General features: G+C 35.6%; 1 protein-coding gene across 5 annotated transcripts in view; it reads right to left on the bottom strand.

Annotated features, from left to right (window-relative positions):
* CSNK1G3 (casein kinase 1 gamma 3) overlaps window positions 1-20,647 on the bottom strand; it is an 87,356-nt gene that overhangs the window by 17,355 nt on the left and 49,354 nt on the right. For all 5 annotated transcript variants that reach the window (XM_049794859.1, XM_049794860.1, XM_049794861.1 and 2 more), the window contains exons 5-8: window positions 16,265-16,413; window positions 14,732-14,966; window positions 4,035-4,120; window positions 3,823-3,907 (exon numbers count right to left, since the gene is read on the bottom strand). In XM_049794859.1, coding sequence (XP_049650816.1) covers window positions 3,823-3,907; window positions 4,035-4,120; window positions 14,732-14,966; window positions 16,265-16,413 — 555 coding nt within the window. The remainder of the gene's footprint in view (window positions 1-3,822; window positions 3,908-4,034; window positions 4,121-14,731; window positions 14,967-16,264; window positions 16,414-20,647) is intronic.

Genomic DNA, 20,647 nt, shown 5'->3' with positions numbered 1-20,647 from the left:
AAGCACAAGCTCCAAATCCCACTGAGAAACTCCTCAGACATGTGACTACATTTGAAGTAACTCCATCAGGAATCAAGTCAAATTAGGTACATGTGGAAATACAACAGTCTGAGAAAACAGCTGATGGTGAGATGAGATAAATGTTAACAAGCTTTCACAACAGACAAAGTCCTACAAGTCCTTCCATTCTAACAGGTATTATAAGAAAGACCTGAAGTACTGGAAGACTGAAGAGAGCAACAACCTAACCATACTGAAATTTTGGTTCTTTCAGACTGCATCCATCCACAATCTTCCTGTTACAGAAAGAAAGGAAGAAAAAAAAAAAAATCACACTGCAGTAGCTTGGAATAGAATACTGCAACAACTTATTACAATCTGATGTGGACCAGGTGAAGCACTTGACCTGAGTCCTGGGACATTATTTCCAGGTGAACAGAGCTCTTGAAATCTAACTTGTTTAGGAAACTTTGTAGCTCAGGAAAGAGTGGGAAACCACCCACTGGAAAGCCATTCTGAGAAAAGCAATGACTCCTCACTCTCAAGCCAAAAAGGCTGTTCACATGGTCCCAAAGTACAAGAGAAGGCACCTCTCTATGACCAGAAAGTCAGGGGACAAATAATGTTGAAAGTAGATGCCACCAGCACTCACTGATCCTCTGAAGAGGTATGTACGTCATAAGCAGGACAACAGTATCACTGCACACTCACCCTGACCCACACATCTCATTCCACTAAGTCTGGAGAAGCTGACGTATTATGGTACAAACAAGGTCCTGCAAGAAGACCATCTTCTGACAGAGAATGGCTGAGAACTGCAGAAGCAGTGCTAAGACTGAGCTATGCTAAGTTAAACTCTTTCAAAGGTATTGGGGTAGAAAGAGTGAGAAGTGAAGGTTTGAGACCAGCTTGATAATAAAAAGTCATTAAGTAGCATCATAGTGGTGCTGTCACAAATGCATAACAGGACAATGGTGCTGAAACATCCAAAATTACTCAGTTCAGGCAAAAATAGAGTATCAAGCACTATGTTTTAGGCACAAGTAGATGGAACAGTGGATAGGAAGAATTCCTTGGCACCTAAGGTCCAGCTCAGCAGATGAGCAAGTCATCAGCAATACCAGCTGAGGAGAGCAGTGTTTGAAGAAGGTGAAGAGAAGTGTCGACACATTGCAAGGGACCTCTTTAACAGTATTTTCCCAATGTAAACCAGAAACCAAAGCATGCAAGACATGTCTTGAGAGGTACGAAGGCTGGAACTCAGCCATTTAATGCAGCTGAATCTGTTACAACTGGCTGACTCCAAAAATCAAATACCACCCTTAACATGCATTTGAAGCACAAACTCCAGAGTTTAAATCCTTGTGCATATTTTATAAAAGGCTTGAAACAGCAGTAGTGTTGCACACTCAGAGACAGTACAATTCCACAGAACAGGGGATGAAAAAGTTAAGTGTGACAAAGACCGAAGTATCTTTCACTGATACTACAGTGTTCTTGCCTCATGGAACATCAGTCAGCTAGCTCAGTCTGCACGCTGACTAAAAAGAATTAAAATGATGGTGGATGTACTTCTCATTCCATTCTCAAGTGACAAGGACAGGAAAAGGTATAAATTCCTGGATATCTGACATGCAAAAACTTCGACATACAAGACTATTTACTATGAAAATGTACATATGTACTATCAAAGAAGTTTATCTTTTGTGCCCTCCAAGGTCAAGTATCTCTTCCCTATTCCATTTTTCAGATCCAATCCTGTCAGCAAGCATGTACTTGATTAAATTTGGTGCAAACAGTCCACTAGAAATATGGAGCTACTCATGCATAATTATTTCCAGGAACTGCACCATATACATCTTAAATTAGATATTAAAAGGATTTTAGAACTACACATAAAAATCAACATGCAAGACATGCATGCATTACTGGATGAGGATGATTTATATTCCAGAACAGTATTTTTTTCCCCCGCATATAAAATTTTGTCAATTTACTGAACATATGTTCAGCCACTTGCTCCAAGTTCTGTAACAAAAGGGAATTTCACTTGATTTTACTATGTTTTTAATACACAGAAAAAAGTGAAATGAAAAACTTATGAAAAATTGATAATTAGAGTAATTTTTACCACAGGGTTGGAAAGAACTTCAAAAGGCCATCTAGTATACCACCCTGTCCCACACCAAATCACTTGCAGCCTGTCTGGTTTGTTGTCACAGAACTCCAGTGAAAGAAGCTCCATAGTCTCCTTGGCAATGGTGATCCCTTCATGCTCGTCACTATATTTGAAACACGGGAGTTCAAGTCTAAACTTAACCATTTTTGAGTACATCCATTACTTTGTCCTAGCTGCTGTGGGTATAGCAAACTGATTCCTTTCATGTTTGTAGCAGCCAAAAGGTACATGAGAACCTCCTTCCCTCACAATCTTGACTAAACCAACCTTCATTCCTTCAGTCTTTGGTGATCGGTCTAGCAAATACGGTACACAAGCACTCGCACTTCTTTGTAAGATACCCTTATAATGGGATACATTTTCTTGAAGTACAGTCCTCAAAATTGATCATATTGCTTCAGCTGAGGCTTTACAGAATCAAGTAGAGTGGAAATGGCAAATCATGTGTCTTTCAGGCTATCCTGTTTATATAATCCAATTTAGTAAATGGGGGGGGTGTGTGTGTGTGTTTGTTTTTAAAGATGTAGCACCATGACACTGTTCACTTGCATCTACTTTGTGACTGACTGACTTTGAGTCATTACCTAAGGAACTTTTCCATACCCAATAATTCTTAAATTGGATTTGATCCTATCTTCATAGACTGCCTTAAATATGTTTTATTGAACTGTACCTTATATTTTTAAGACTGTATTTGTGTCAGGATGCTTTCATTCTAAACCCACTGTCCAGCTTACTAACTTCAATCTTATCATTTGCAAGTTTAATATACATTCTCAATTATACAAGGCACTCAAAAATACTGAACAGATCCAGCAGAGATCTCTGTGGAATACCTGAAATGTTTCAAATGTGGCAACAATGTACTTAACTACTTCAAATTGTTTTACGCTCTTCTTCTCATAGAAGATTCCTCTTAATTATACTTTCAAGATGACTTGTGAAGATATTTAAAAAGAACGCCGAAAGCTAAGTAAGATTTCATGACATAAAACATCTGCCTCCTGTCCACAAGGCCTGCTGTGGACAGGACTTCCTTTCATAAGAGGAAATCACATCAGTTTGTCATGAGCTATTCTCAGCGAATCTATTGGTACTGTGATTACTTTGCAAGGTGTTAATTTTTATTTTGGCAAAATCATGTCCATATCATGGTGGTGCATCCCCTGTCCCAAGCTGATTAGTCCAACTTTTAAAAGTGTCATATTTGCTTCTCTCCAATTTTCCAATACCTCATTGATTCTCTGTGCACTTAAGGAGAAGTCGTCACACCTGAAACTAATTGCAAGTTATGTTAAATATTATTTCAAGCTGTTCCTAATGCACCTTGTTTTAAAAAGTGATAGGATATCAGATTTGAGCTGAAAAGGCTCGCAAAACTTTGTGTGAAGATACAGGTGTAGACTAGTTGATAACTAAGAATACGCATCAATATTTTAATGTTTCCTTTAGAAAAATCTATCTTTGAGGAACACCAGCATTAGCTCACTGCTCTTTCAAAGGATAATTCTTGCATCTATTACCATAGTACATAATACATGTATTTGGAAGCATTATTTTATTATTGTTTAAACCAGATATTAAACAACTATCTATGACAGTTTCATTTTCTAACTCAATACATAACATACAGTAGACATCACCTGGGAAGTTTTCACACAGCACTTCTATGGGGGTTGCTCGTTTTGTGTCTCCAATTTTCTGGTAACGTTCTTTTAATGTATCAGCCTATGACACAAAAACAAAACAAGCTTCTTAAGTTACACAGTTTGTAGACAAACTTTGAAAAAGAAAAAGATCATGGCAAGAAAAGCTGATGATCTGAAAATAGGATAAAGATACAAAAAATCACTACCTTTAAACCTTGCCACGGAAGGCTTCCTCTTAGAAAATACATAAACATGTGACCTAAAGCTTCCAAATCATCTCTTCTACTTTGCTCTGAAACAAAATTCAAATATTATTAGAACATTTAATCTGCATAGTTTTACATTATATTTAAAAGATTAGCTTCCAAATTATGGAAAAATGATTCTGAGGTATAAAGTACTTGAAATCAAAGTGAGCATGTGAGGGGCTTCTTATGTACTATGGACTTTATTAAGAACACAGCTAAAACAAAAAACAGCAGATGCAGACTGTAGGTATATTCATCTCAACAGTACTTTAAACAAATTATCTTGCTCTAAGAAATTGTTCTTATTTGAAAATGTATTTTGACCCTTTACATATATAACTGCATTTTAATTCTGATATTTTTTGATCCATTAGTTGTGAACTTGAAAAAATTTAAGAAAGCTTTAATTTAACTCATTTTTCCTCTATAAATCATGGAAAAGTTGGTATGTTTCTCAGGAACCCCTTATGGAATTTCTGAGTAAGCCAAAGATAGACTGAAAGAGGCTCAAAAGTCTTATTATTTGATCAGAAAGCATCATGGAGAGGCATGTACATACAGCCTGCTCTCAAGTCCAGCTGACTTAAAAGCTAAGTTAGAGAGACAATGTCCGGCATTGCCACAACTTTCATCTGTAGTAGAGCAGTGGCAGTCCTTCAAAAAAGCTTACAGAAGGTTAAAGAAAAAGGAAAGTAACAAGGAAAATGCAGTGCATTCACAGTTCAAAGTTTTCAAAGTACATTTGATATTATTTTCAAATAAAATCTATTATTCTTAGGAAAGCTGAATTTAAGAGAGAACAGAAGTCTTTAAATGACTAGTAGAAAACAGATTTTTACATTTTCACCTGTCTTCATTCTGTACTGCTGTTGAAACAACTGTTACAGAGTGTATTATGACTTGTAGTAACAGGTAGTATCTACCTCTGACTTCCTCCCTGACAGAAGGCAGAAAACCAAAATACTAAGGTTGTAAAATACTCAGTATTTTCACAAAGACAAAATCACTATGCCTTGACAGCAAGAGAAATGGAGCAGAAAAGTAAATGAAAAAATGTTTTGTTAGATTTTGAACACAAGAAAGTTAACAAAGCCAACATGGCTTTGATCGGATCAACACAAAATATTGCCACAAATACACTGCATCTGAAAAACAATTCTTAATCTTCATATAAAAAGAGCAATTTACTTATTACTCTGTTTTCTGCCCCTATCTTCTCATCTGAACACTGAGTAAACACATACTAGCAAATGAACAAGAAAAAAACAAAAAAAAGTATGGTAATTCAGAGCATGGGCTACATCTAGCCCCTTACTTCATCAGACCACACATCTGCCAGCCATATGAGGCTCTTTCACAGTTCTTTCTCCTTCACAGGTTTCCATGTTTCCAGTTGCCTTGCCAACGCTCTTCTTGTTTGTGTCCACTCCTCCACTCTTATTGACCACTGCTGCCACTTTTCTCAGTGAGTGCCCTCCAGACAATCTGGTCTTATCTGAATTACTCTGCCAACTCCGCAACATCCCATTCACTGACTGACCATATGCTATCCTGATGCCAACCACACAGGTTAAGAAGAAAGCAGGAATAAGCAGTAGAGTTCTGTACCTGACAGGTTTCAGTACATGAAAGAAATGTTGACTCCAGTTGCCTGCAGAAATCCTGTGCTCTTATGAGATAGGGTTGACACAGAAATCGTGAGTACTTCAGAAGCACTGCTCATGACAAACATTTTGTGCATTGCAGTGTGTGGTTTATGTAAGAAAGATCAGTGGTAAGATAGTGCCAAAACATACACATGTCACAAGTGCACAACAGATGGCCCATCTATGGGCAACACTAAGGTACAGCCCACAAAAATGTACTGGAAAGTTCTATTTGATCTTTGCTAAAGGGATAATAATTCCTCTTTCGCGTTAACTTCTATAGCTTACGCTGATGAACAATTAACCTCTTCTCCTTTTAAAAAATTAAAAAAACCTTACTGAGGCAATTGCTCCTTCACGGAGAGTCCTTTGGTACGAAAGGAGAAACTTTCAATCTTTACCCTGAAATTCTTTCTAATTAAGAGGATTTTTATTATTTTTTTTAATAGCTTTGGACCATTTGGAGATATTTCTGTAGGATAGAATCTGCTATGGGAAAGGATTTTTTTTGTTTATTTTCATTTTGGGGGGAGAAGATTTTTATTTAGAATCCATCTGAGGTCTTCACTGATCACTTTGGAGTAATTAAAAAATAGTAGTCAAATATCCTTTCCTATGGATGGAATTCTTCAAGATAAGCCTGAGAAACAGGAAACCCAAATATTATATTGCTATTGTTGGAAGAAGGACCTCTGAAAACTGGAAAAAAATAGCAGCGGACCAGCTGAAACACAAAAGGATTTCAAGCATCATCTGGAGGAAGGGCTGCTGATGTATGCTGATCCTAATGCATCACAATTTAATGAGATTGAGAGGATGCGTTGCCTAAAAGGTCATATGATCCTAAGATGACAAACACACAACAAAGCTTTAGGGCACACAGTTTCCTCTCTCTCAAGGAGGTTACCTGAAGCTACCTAAATTAGTAAGAAACTAATACTTGATATTTAGTTCACAAGATATACACAAATTAGTCATCTCAATTCAAATAGATTGATTTTGATAAGAACTAGAATCTCATTCAGAAGGCTATCTCCAGAAATTATCTTTTTTTAGCATATATGGTAAAGTAACCATAACACAGGTCGAAAAACAGACATTCAGTCTTTAGTAAGCATCCGTTATAAACACTGCATTCCCCTCCAAAGTTTTACTGCTTGCTATAGGAATGCTGCAACAGTACAAACATACTACCCATTTAGATCAGAAAACACAGTATTAGCTACCAGGACAATTTCACAGTTTGATACAGAGATTCATTACTGTAATCACAAAGTAGATGCAAAGTGACAATCTACATATCCTGAACTGTCAGTCCATAAGGTTTAGCAACAAAAAAATTTGAAAGTTATCACCCAGAGTTTGTAGTCTTACTAAAAATAATATGATTCTGTACAATAATATAATTTGAGGCAAAAAAATAGCATCCCTTCCTGAACAAAATCACGAATCCTGAAATTAATGATTCTGGTTCAGAAAAGTGAAGTTGTATGCCAATTTTAGCATAAGCACACGTTGTATACCATAACATTGTGTTAAGAATAATGTAGACTTTATGGAAAAAAATACTATTTTCAGTTATACCTTTAATTAAGGAAGCGAAGATTTATTTAGCTCAGTTTGTATTAGAAGCTTTTTTTCATGTAATGATGGATTTGTAAGGTTAGTTTACACAGAGAAAAGTGTTTATCTAAGGCAGCTACAATCCTGCCCCTGAGGTACAGTAATAATCTAGTAGGTATGAGAAGGAGACTAGTAAGCTTCCCATGGGAGTCCTAGGTCTGGAAAAGGACTTCATCCTGCACTGCTGCCTCAGTGACAAGTAAAAGTTGCTAGGACTTCTGGAGAGCCATCAGCACAAAGCACAGCACCTGAATACAGAATCTCAGAATTTCCCAGTCAGAATCTACATTCTCTGACATTCCTCTCTCTCCCTTCCTGAAAATGAAGGGGACTGGAAAAGAAGCATGGAGTAATTTTATCCCCCAAAGAAATTTCCTTATAGAAGCAAGGGCACCAGCTACATGCTGATAAGGGCTGCAGAATATTTCTATTTCCTTCAAACAGCTATTTGAATAATGCCACATTGTTTTTCACATAGACAAAATACCTTCTATTCCATATACAAACTCCCAGCTTGGCACAAAACTACCAGAAACCCTTGACCAAATGTCTGTTTCTAGAACAAAAAGTTCTTGAAATAACTGGCTACATGATGTTCAGTAGCTATACATCACCTTCTATACATACCTCAAAAGAGCGGACCTTGAAAATCTTGTGCAAGTTTCAAGTAAACATATGCAAACATTTAAAGTCTTTCTATTGACTATGCACTTGTTTTGACAGTTTTAAACACTATGGATCCTAAAATATACTTTTGATCAAAGGACAACATACTTTCTTATTCTTACATACTAACGTAGAATCAGTTACAGTTCAACAAATGCATACTTGAAATCAACCTGTAAGAGAATTAAACCTGACAGACTCTCTCTTCTCTAAAAAATATGTTTTCAGTTGAGTCAGCTGAAACTTTGGATAGTCAAGAAGCAGTAATACATGCATTAGTTTTGCTATTAGACCATTCAAGTTGCTGGTAAAATTACCCACAGACTAAAAATATTGCCCTAAACTTTTCTTACTACCAGTATTTTCAGTGCTGAATATATCTTATATGCCACTGTCTTTGCAACCAAAGGGACAACAGAGCTTGAAGAGCTTTAGTGTTCTGTATATCCCACCGCACAAATGAAATAAAACACTATATTTTTAAAGGGGAATCACAGAACACACTGAAAAAAACCAAATGCTGCATAAAGAAGAGGCTATGAAAGTAAGAGCCCCATTCATACTGTTCAGTGTTTGTCAGACCTAAGAGATCATGACAAATAGTTCTCTGTCACCCAAGAAATGCCTGCAAAATAATCAAGTCAAGAAAAACCACTACTCTGAGTTTGAACTGAAGCAGGAGTTATTACATGAGTTTGTGCTCCTTCGCATGGTTTAGCAGCATCACTGTAAGATTTCAGAAATTCATTCTAAGTCTTTTCCATCTACATTTAAGAATTATCTATATATTTGAGAATCTCCTGTGAGGAGACCTACTACAGTGAAGTCAGACAAGCTACCGAAAAGAGTATTAGCTTTGCCACAGCTACCTTGGCCAGAGGAGCCAGTATATACCTATCCACTCTTCCTCATATCTTTGCATCAGGCTGAGGGGTACAGAACTACCCACAATACACAAGCTGAATTTGGCAGAACTTTCATACACATTAAACAGGCTACCATTAGACAAAAATAACCTGTCCAACCAGAGATCAAAATTCTACCTAAGGAATGGAAAAGTCTCCCTTGAAGAAGGAAGTGTCATTTACTATGTTCCTGTGTTAATATCAGACATGTAATCTCCTCAAAATTCAGTTATGTTCTTCAAGTTTCAAGTAATTACCAGTTTTACCTTTTGGTTTGTTTTCTTAAATTATATTGGGGGTTGGGGGTTGTCTCTTATTTAAAAGGACTAAAAAAGCTTATTTGATTTAAATTTGGTTGTATCACCTTAAGCTGACACCAACTTGGTATACCATGCCTGAAAAATAAAGCAAATGCTTCCCTTGCTTAAGGAATTTGTGTTCTAAAAGATATAAGTTCAAACCCTGCTATCAAGTTTTTAAATTGTCCTCGGTGTTAAATATTCATGATACCATCAGGAAATAGTAGTATTTATACCATTATTCTTTAAATGAAAAATCATTTAATCTAATCTTAAAGCTCTTTAGCTCTAGTATAGCTTAACAACAATGCAGATTCAGTCTTTACTTCGTGAAGAATAATAAACCTAGCAAACTTGACAAGATTACAATAGTTCAGTTACTTTTTACACATCCTTTTACCATGTGAATACATACAGAATTAAGGCCAACTTCATATACAATGCATTTTTGTACGGGTAAGTGGGGTGGGAGGTCTTTCATTGTATTTAAATCACCTGGAATATGCTATTATACTGTTTTAATTAAGAGACTGCTTCTTATCAAGAATTTCAAAACCCACTGACATCAATGATGACAAGACTTGGAGTCATGACAAATTTGTCATTATTGTGGTCATAACTAGAAAATATCATAGCACTAGTAGATACTGCTGGATTGTCCTTCCATTTTCAAACACTAAAGGAACTGCTCAAATACAGCTGGAAACTGTGTTTATTTCTAAAACGTGGGGGAAAGGCCAAAATGTGTTCTAGTAGGCACGTTCTAAGATATGATTTCAATACCATTGTGGAAATAAATTTAACTGAAAAAGGATTCCTATTTTGATACAACTGTAAAACAATAACATATCAGTTTAAGCTCATAACCATTACCTCTAATAAATATTTTAAAAGTTAATAAATAAACCGTTTATCCATCTGACAAACTTCCAAGTGTAACTACTAAACCAGTAACAACTTAATGTGGTAAGAAAGTAGTGAAAGTTTTCTGCTCTGTGTGTACTAAAGGAACATGTATTATGGGCACAGGTTGCCCACAGGAGTTGTGGAGTCTCCCTCCTTGGAGATATTCGAAAGCTGTCTGGACACAGTCCTGGACAACAGCTTTAGGTGGCCCTGCTTGAGCAAGGAGGTTGAACAACACAACCTCCAGAGGTCCCCGCCAACCTCAACCATTCTACAATTAGCAGTCCACTACTGTAATCTTTCTTTACTTGCCAAGGGTCACCAACCACTTCTGTAATGAGGAAAGGAAGCACAGTGGCCACGATGCTATGGCAAATGGGGATGCTGATACTTAAACTGTCCACTGCTGAAATACATAACCAGTATCTTCTAATTTTGAGATGTTTTCCGAGATTCAAACCAGCAGTTGAAGATGCACAAAGTAGAATAAGGGTAATATCCTCATGGTCTAAAGTATCAGTTGAAATAAGGAGAGCTTGCTTCCCCTCAATTCCCCCATCCACATGAAAACATGTGGGTAGACAGTTGAAAGCAAGGACAACTGTCAACTCTGAAGTAGTCAATATCAACCTTTGGAGGCTATTAGTCACTGACTGCAGAAGATGAACATCAGATGGCTGACACTGACTTTGCCCTTCCACTTACACCCTGAAATTACAGCCCTGTGGTAGGCATAACTCAACACTTTGTGAATCAACTCCTGAAACATGCCAGGTTTTTAGTGCATTAGTTTTTAGATTTCAATAAACTGAAAGGTTTGTTAGCTTTAATACGTAATGCTGAAACCTGTAGTTGTTTGTCATTTTCTTCATTATCTGTTTGGTCTTCCTTTCCATGACAACTACTATGAATCATCACTCTTTCCTTCTACAGGTAAGCACCACGTTCAGTGGCCCACCTTTTAATCTGTTACCACACTGCAAGCTGTATGTTTTAATCTGGAACCTGCAGTAAACTGCTATACAATTCCTTGTAAAATTTACTGTCATCAATTTATTGAACACCTTGAAATTCTTAAATTTTTATCACTGTATTCTACTTAGAATAAACTATTTAGAATGAATACTAATAAACAATCTTTAAAGATACAGACTGCAAATACAGTAATTTGCATTTTTAACTCTGTAGGTTGCTTTGCAGACACAAACTACGCAAAAGTGCACATTAGTGTATCTTACAAAAGAATCACTACTCATACTATTTTATAAATATTATTTTTGTTTTTTTAAAAAAATCTTGCTCATCAGTGAAAGACTGAGTAGAAAGTGACATGAAAACACTGACATGCTTCATGTATTGAAAAAGTTCTGGACAAGGACAAAATGTGTTGGAATCTAAATATGGAAACCAGGCCTATTTAAGTACTTAAGTTGCAGTTCAAAACTTAGGCCCTTCTACCCCTCAGCTCTTTTGTCCATGTCAACCTTGTTCACAAATTGCTTATTTAAAGGAAGGATGTTTCCAGAATTTGTTTATATTATCAGAAATAGAAGTCTGCAAGAAAAATAATAAAAAAAAATTCCTTCAAATTACCAAGACTCACCTTGCCAGCAAGAGGAAGACATTTCTCACCTGTTTCATTTCATCTGTTCAACTACAACATGACAGTTAAACTTTTTTATGTTAATTAGCTTCTTTATGCATGAAAGTTTTAGTGTTAAAAAGAGAAAAGCAAACTGGTTAACTGTTTCACAGCTGCTCTGTTACATAAAAATCCACTGAATAAGCTTAGCCAAGCAAGCTGTATTTCAGGATGTTTACAGAGCCCAGAGTGTCATTTACTTTTCACAAGACTTAGTTATATTCTAGGTATTAAATGCAATTCTTTGACAACCAATATTGTTGAAATTTGTGCATTCATGATGTATAAGTACAAAGAATTACACCAGCGCTTCATATACTTGGCAGAGAGTATCTCAAATACCTGTTACTTACTTTAATTAATTCTATACTTTCTATAGAAGCCATTCCAAAAAACTGAAAAGATGGGCACAAGAGCCCAACCTCCTACCTCTAAAAAGGGAAGCAACTACTATTTTGTCTTATTTTCAGAACTTCCCCTTAAAAGCATGCATTTAAGAAAGGTAGCCACTGTGTGAAGATGTTTCCAGGATGTGGGACTGCTATTGAGATCTTAAAAGCAAGTCAGAAGGCTGCCTCCAAAATCAAGTATCAGATACAAAGGCAAGACAGCTACCCATTAAACAGAATTTTTTCCATTTCCCTTAAAATATGCAAAAGTTTTTTAAGTTTTGTCTTACAGTACCCAAATACAGCTCTTATCAAGTGATTGGGATCACCTTTCAGGAATTGTCCAATTCATACTGGACCATATGCTTCTAATAATCTGGGGACCTTATATGCACTGTTCCTCTTACATATGGATGCATAACATAGACATAGTTACAACTGCTTTTCTCCCCTACTTAACAGAGAAGTCTAAGGTTGTTTCAGAAATCTGTGTGGAGAAAGTGAGATCAACTCATGCCAAAATCTAGAATGAATGGCAGAACTGGTTTGCGCATCATGAAATTAAATCCTTCAGCTTTGCTTGTGAAGAAACAAAGTAGCAGGATGCAGAGATGGTAGTCAGGTGAAATACAATTCAAAACTAATTTTAAATTATAAAGTAATGTTTGGCCGTGTGAAATCAATACCCTTTTAAAACATCAACATAGAAAAACATCTTCTTTTTATCATCAGTTAAATGTACCTGCTTAAGTTTTCCTCCTATCTGTTTTGAAGATTTACAGGTTTTGTTTAATTTGAAAAAGCTCCACATTCTTTAACTTGCCTGGAGATGCTGCAAATTTCCCAAGTTTGCTGTCCTGAAGTGGTGTTGAATGATGTTTTGTAAACACAGACCTACATTTGCCATGGAATGCACTAAACAGTAACTATATGTATTTTTTCTCTACATTGTCATAGAAAAGGCATATCTGAAGTCAGTTTAGTAGTCAAGAAAGTTAAGACAGGTCCTGCATCCCAATTTATTTTGAAACTAAGGCAGGCACCAAGACAAAAGCAGAAATAGGCAGAAACACCTCATAATAATTAAGTAAACAAATTTTTGCCTACAGAAGAGGTAGTTCAATACTTTCTTTAAAAAAGCATAAAGGCTGAACGCACATGCCTAATCATGATCCTTTAAAGGAAATCTATCATGACTTTATTATAAAAAATACATTAAATTGAACTACATTTGAGATGCTGCAGTATGTTCAAAGAAGAGCAATGAAGCTGCTGAGGGGTCTAGAGCACAAGTCTTACAAGGAGTGGCTGAGGGAACTGGGGTTATTTAGCCTGGAGAAAAGGAGGCTGAGGGGAGATCTTATCGCTCTCTACACCTGTAGAGAAGTGGGTGTTGGTCTCTTTTCCAAGGTAACAAGCAATAGGATACAAGGAAATGGGCTCAAAGTTGCGCCAGAGAAGGCTTAGATTGGATACGAGGAAAAAATTTTTCACCGAAAGGGTTGTCAAGCACTGGACCAGCCTGCCCAGAGAAGTGGCTGAGTGACCACCCCTGGAAGTATTTGAAAGATGTGTAGATGTGGTGCTTAGGGACATAGTTTAGTGGTAGACTTGGCAGTGTTAGGTATAACAGTTGGACTCAATGGTCTTAAAGTTCCTTTCCAAACTAAATGATTCTATAATTCTACGTGTTAACATCATTTCATCAGGTATGGCTGCTAACCACAAGCTACTATGGTCTGGTTTTATTGATAAAGCAACTTAGTACTATCTCGAAGATGTGAATGGTTTCTCATTTGCCATAGTAACATGAAGTACCTTTGAACTGTAAGTATTGTGCAACATTTTTTATGACCAATTCAAAGAGCAACCGAATTAGTGACTACCATGCAATGATGAGCAAGTGGTTTATACAAATTCAAAGGTATCAAACCCGTTTTCCCTAGAAAACCTCTATATAACTGGAATAAACAAAGACCACTTTGAGTGTTCACGCACCTTTTTCCAGGTATATTTACTCATTCAGTAACTTCTCTCTCTATATCCGGTCATTTCTTTAACTCATCATATTTACACTAGCATAACCTTTAACTACTCTGACAAAGCCTCGTTAACAGTATAAGCATTAAAAAATAAATAAACAGCAGGAAATAAGCATTAAATATAAGCTGCTTTTATTCCAGTGCATGGATCAAAAAACTGGCACGGTAGCATTGAAAACCTATGTTGCTGCAACCTATTCACTTTAGTATCTCTAATAAGCATGCCGACTTCCCACCCACCCCACTGCACCATAGTATACTTCTAATGTGAAGATGTTATAATACAAAAAAGATACACCTCATCTTTCTTTCATGGATATCTAACAAAAATAACATAATTATCTGCTGAGCCATGACCACGATGATTATTCCCATAAAGAGTATTTCCACAAGAGCAAACTATAATTTAGCACAGTACACGAAACTTGCAGTTCTTAATGACTACAGACTGAGAAAAATTACAACTTAAAACCAAGATTATTTCAGACAAATGACAGCTGTTGAAGTCTTGTTTCTCCACTTAAAAAGCACACGTACCTTTTCCTAAATGTGTATTTATACTCATGTATCTAGCTGTTCCTGTAAGGCTCTTGCGTTCTCGATATGGTATGTGCTTCTTGGTTTCTGGATCTATATACTCCTTTGACAAACCAAAATCTATAATATGAATAATTTGCTGGGTTTTGTTTCCAGGTCGTCCAACCAAGAAGTTCTCCGGTTTTACATCTCTGTATATCAAGTTCTTTGAATGCACATATTCCATACGAGAAATCTTCAGTAAAAGAAAAAAACAACAGAAAGTTTAGTTTAAGCTTCAGGTCGCTACATTAAATGTGGTAGAAGCTAAATATCTTACATTGACTTCATATTTAGAGGGAATCACCCCTCCTATCACCTTAAAACCAAAGGGCTATTGCTCTTAACAAGGTACCTCCTAGTTAAACCTAATGAAATCTGAGCACATCCCCTAAGCAGATACACCAAATGGTATATTGGAAACTTTCACACTGGACATTAGACGTGAATCAGTATATAACAGAAGTTAGCTTCTTCAAGAACAGCTGGCACCAAGTATGTTTTGTGCACATTAAAACTATAATCAGAAATTATGTCATCAAGCAGCAAGTTCCATGCAGATTTATTAAAGGTAAATGAGAGAAGCACTGAAAGTTCACCACTATGCATATAACCTCCATCCTAGCTGGATCACTTTCTACCAAAATTTATATATTCACAAAGGAACAGCAAGTATTAAAGAAATATGACCTTTGGATCACTGATGACTTGAGCCTTTTAAAAAAATAAATTTGTCATTTTGGCTGCAAATAAGCTGATTATGTCTATTATGTCTATAGTTGCAGGCCTGTTATACAATTACAGTCATGTTTTAAACAGCTATTTTTACCCTTCTTGGGTAAAAATATCACTACCTATTTAGGGAAGTGGAAATTCAGTATTATTAATATTTCATATGGACTTATTTAAAACACATTGTATCAAGGTAAACATGCAAAGCCTTATTTCTCTTTCTCCTCCCAATTCTACTCACCCTCAGGTGGGAACCAAATCAGGAAATCTTCAAAAAAAGCGAAAAATTCTTCATTGAACAATTTTGTACTATTTTAGTATTTCTGAAAGCGTTTGGGGGACTTTGTTTATTTGTTTGTTTGCTTTCTTTCGAAGAATGCCCAGGAAAAATATTTATGCTATATAGTAGTCCCATCATCCAGCTGCTTTCATGGATTGAAATTATTTTTGTTTCATGAAGGTTTTCTTTTTAATTCAGTATGTCAAACTAAAAATTCATGATTTCAGGTTGTGATTATGAGAACTCAGAAGACACAACGAAGCTACATTCATGTAATGATTCTTGAAAAACTAGAACAAAGTAAATTAAAGTGACATATAACAGTCCTTCTGCTAAAACTGTATCACAGGCTCTTTAGAAACCACCAACACCAATTTAAAACATGCGAAGTACTAATCTCTTAAGTGAAATAAATATTTAATCCATTGAAGACTGACTTAGTTATTCAAATGAACACTCAAATTAACATCTATTCTACTTACCAACTGTATGGCTATCATAAGAACGGTTTTAAGAGAAAATGTCCTACCACACAAGTCAAATAAATCTTCCAGACTAGGTCCAAGTAGCTCTAGCACCATGGCATTATATTTGCCACATGGGCCAAAATAGTAAACCTGAGGTATTCCATCTGTAAAATGAAGACACAAAGTAATTATAAGAGGTTAATAAGAATAATGAACATTCCAGTAAAATTCCTACCTGATTTCAAATTGATCTGAAGTTAAAAATACATTTCTCACACAACAGCAACAATAAAACCTTGTAAAAACTACAGGTAAAAGATACAATGGGAGTAATGAAGGTAGTACCAGTTTCATTAAATATTTTACAGATATTACATTTGACTTGTGAAAGATCTGAAGTTTTTTATAAAAAATAAAAATCAGAACCTATCTGTTCAGTTTTAACTGTAAATTGAAACAGGATTTTAAGAAGGTATGAAAACAGTGTTAATAAGGTCCTTTTAAAAAAAACACAAATTAAAATTTGTAAATTAAGGCTACGACAAACCTATATTCAGGAATAAAACCACCTTACTATCTCTAGAAATCATTTAAAAATCCAAAAGAGGTTAACAAATCCTCAAGTTTAATGAGACATTAAGTTTTAGATGCATCATCAAAATAAATACATGACAAATTGTTATCATCATCACTTGTTAGTATTACTTTTTTTCCAAATACAAGCATTTTCTACTTATATTTGCACTGGAAGGCTTCTCCTGTCTTCTCTTCCTCCATTATTTTTGGTTTCTGTTTAGATAGTACATAAAAGAAAATATTTTTCTTAAATGTGTGTTAGCTCATTAAAAATCCAAACACCACACAGTGGAAATTTGGGGGGGGGGTTAAACTAGATTTCTAGTAGAATGTGTGGTAGACTGAGATTTATTAATTCAAACTATGTGTAGGAGAGGGTTTAGGGTTTTTTTAAATGTAATCATAAGAACAGATGACAAAGGGAACTTTCAGAAGTCTCAAGGGCAACCTATGACAAAGATTCACCCTGATTTCACTTCTAACGTATCACACCAGACACCACTCAACTACTTAAATTCTTTCAAAAATTGATGTCAAGAAAGAATGCACTAAATGCTATTCTTACTGTCAAATCATTACAATTATTTAAAAGAATATCTTTGAATAAAACACAATTTCACATTTAAATTTTTATACTAACGCACAAAAATTTTTACGTTTTAGTTGTATAATTTTTTTTACTTAGAAAATTATTAAAATAAAAGTTCAGAACAAAACACACATCATTTCCAAACACAATATATGGGTACAAAAATATCCCACTGTATCTCTTAAATACTTTGTAAACAGGTGTAAAATACATCTACCTTGGAGGACAAAAGACAAATTTAGTGTTAAAGCTACATTTGTTTTCAAATCTTGCATGGAGGCTAAAATTATTTCTAAGTCTAAGATTTTTCCTGATGCAAAACATCAGTGTTATATTCTCCAATACAAAACACTTGAAGAATATGTTAACTTGAGGTTCATAAAAACTATAAAAAACAAAGACTGTACTACTGTGTTGAAACATTGATTTTTGTGAGTTCTCTATGGCAGCATTCCAGAAACCATGGCAGAAACACATACTTACAGTACACGTTTCCTCAGACAGCTGGTCATAGTGAGGCCATTAAAGTCTTGAAAACTAGGGCTAACAGTCACATGCGATGCACTGAGAAGATTCCCTTACTATCTAGTCTGTTACTGGAATCACTGAACAAAGGTCTCCTGATGTGCAGCTCCTTAGACCAGAGGAACTACCTGTTACCCGAAAAAATTACTTCTATTCTTTTCCCTGAACAGAAGCACAATAAGCATGTCCATATAACAAGGCTTCTTCTGGCACAGCACGAAAACCAGTGAAATGTGTTTAACAAATCAGTTAAAGGTATCTAAACCTTTAGCACAGACATATCCAACTTTCAGTTTAAGTTAGCAGTGCACATAAGATCATCTGCTTCGTTACAAAGTGCTTCCTGAAAGAATATTTGACAAAATAAATGCAGACATCAAAAGATTGGAAATGTTCTTTAACGTTCTCAAGCACTGCATTTACAACTATGCTAGCAACAACGCCATGTTCTATATTCATGTTCATATACACTCATATTCTTTACCAACACAATGAACACCACATATATTCCAAAAACCAATATGAAAATATCCTGCACTTCTGGACTTTATGGCTTCATATAAACACCTGCCTTAAGAAGCCAAGCAACCCGGAAGTTTGAAAATAGCAGTATTTAAAGCCTTATGATCCAATTTTACTTTCGCCTTTTTGTACATAGGCATTGTGTGACTACATAATTAAAAATAACTTGTTATCATTGCCTCTATTCATCTTGCACTTCCTCATATGCACAGAACCTCTTCCTCATTCAGCAGAATGAATTTTGTTCACTTGAGGAAGCTAGTTATTCTGGATTTTTTTTGCTCTTCAGTATGTGTCCTCTGTGCCTCATTTACTCTAAATATTCAATACTCTGAAAAAGCATTTCTGCTTTCATGTGAGCTTTTTCTATGGTGTCCATTGTTACAATACTGTACTATACAGGACTAGAAAACCTATTTTCAGAATACCCTAATGAAACACTGGATTTTGCCTGCCATCTCTGCAGATCAAATGTAAGTTTAAAAATGAAAACAACCCTAACTCTGGGTGTTTTTTTGAGGTACATCAAGTCTCAAGTTTTTCATACCTTACTACAGTGCTACTTACACTCAGGGCAAGAGATTTGTCATTTTGTCCGCTACAGCTTTGGGTAAAACTTACTGTTTTAGCAAAACTAAAAGCAAATGAATGCAGCATTTTAAAGAGCATTTTCACTAATCTCTTTTCCTACAAGCAAGAATAATGACAATATAACCCCTAAAAATCCAGTTTAACCGTTCAATTTTCTGAAGACTAGAGTTTCCATTGATTTTTAAATATGTATAATCATACCCATATCTATACTAATATACTTAACATGCATGATCAGACCCATTTCAGAAAGACTTCACAAGAGTACCTTATTGCTACTAATGAAGGAGCATAGACCACATTGCACAATACATGAGAACATGGTACAAGATAGTGGTTTTAGTTTCAAAAAGATCATCCCTAATTATCAGAAAATGGATCAGAAAAGGTACTTGTATACCTAAGCGGATATCATAACTCTACAATTCAAGTTTTCTGACTCCACTTTCTGGTATGGTGGAATTATACATGGAAATGTGGATGTACCTGCAGCAGCAAATTAAGTTATCCAACAGATGTACAGAAGCATAAGTCCCCCCCAAAAAAACCAAAACCAAAACCAAACCACTTGAGCACACAAAGAGAAAGAAAAGCACGGGCAATTTGGAAGAAAGAGCACCACTTGTAATGGCCTAAGACACGTTCTGAGAATCTCTGTTCTTTTAATTGCACGTTTAAAAACATTAACTCCAAAATATTCTCAAGAGAAGTCAGTCTCCTCTATTACCACTGCATCTGCTCTGTGTTTCTTTGTAACATTTTAAAACATTAAATGCACTTCAAAAATACAGAAGCCAGAAGACTTTTGGGCTTCGTCAAGATTTATAGGACTTGTTTGCATGACTACATGCTAGTAAAAGAGGAAACATCTGTAGAAACGAATTTGTGACATTGTCAGATTTGTAGGCAGAGTTGCCGATTTCAGAAGTGTGTTTATAGGAGATGTCAAAAACACCCTTTAACATTTTAATCTACCAGATCATACCATGAAAGCACCACAGCAACTCCTGTTAAGTATACATCCAGGGCAGGATGTTAGTGTTTCACCAGAGATCAATTTCATTTTATTTAACATGGCAAGACCAGTACTTATTCTACCCACAACACTTCATCTTCTGACAGGATGAAACTTTGGAATACCCTAAAACTGTTTAACATGCTGTTATTAAATTCTGCAAGGCAGATATGGAGTATTACGTCTAAAGTTCCCCCTGTTTATGGAAACATTTCATATTAACAGCTCAAAGTACTAGAAGTTTGGGGGGGTTGTTTTGGTTTTTTTTAAACAAAATAGTCTTGCTGGTTTTGCTTAAAAACAATAACCTAACATCATTCTGCTATTTGCACTATTTCTTCATGTCTCTGGATGTCCAGAAGAAAAGTCAGAAAGTAACATGTTACTAATAAGAGAGTATCTGAGGTTTTTTCCCCCCACAATAGACATATAATGTAAGCTCTTTTATAAATATCTGTAAGAAAAAATGGTTAAGTTAGAAAAAAACCACTTTCATTTCTAGAAAATGAAGAATTCACCCTTTTGTTGACAGGATATTCCAATACTTACTACCAATTAAGACTGTGTATTTTGTTTACAT

Source organism: Accipiter gentilis, chromosome Z (genome assembly GCF_929443795.1).
Source record: "Accipiter gentilis chromosome Z, bAccGen1.1, whole genome shotgun sequence".
In the NCBI taxonomy this organism is placed as follows: domain Eukaryota; kingdom Metazoa; phylum Chordata; class Aves; order Accipitriformes; family Accipitridae; genus Astur; species Astur gentilis.
The sequence above is the reverse complement of the archived record's forward strand: the minus strand, read 5'-3'. Positions and strand labels throughout refer to the sequence as shown.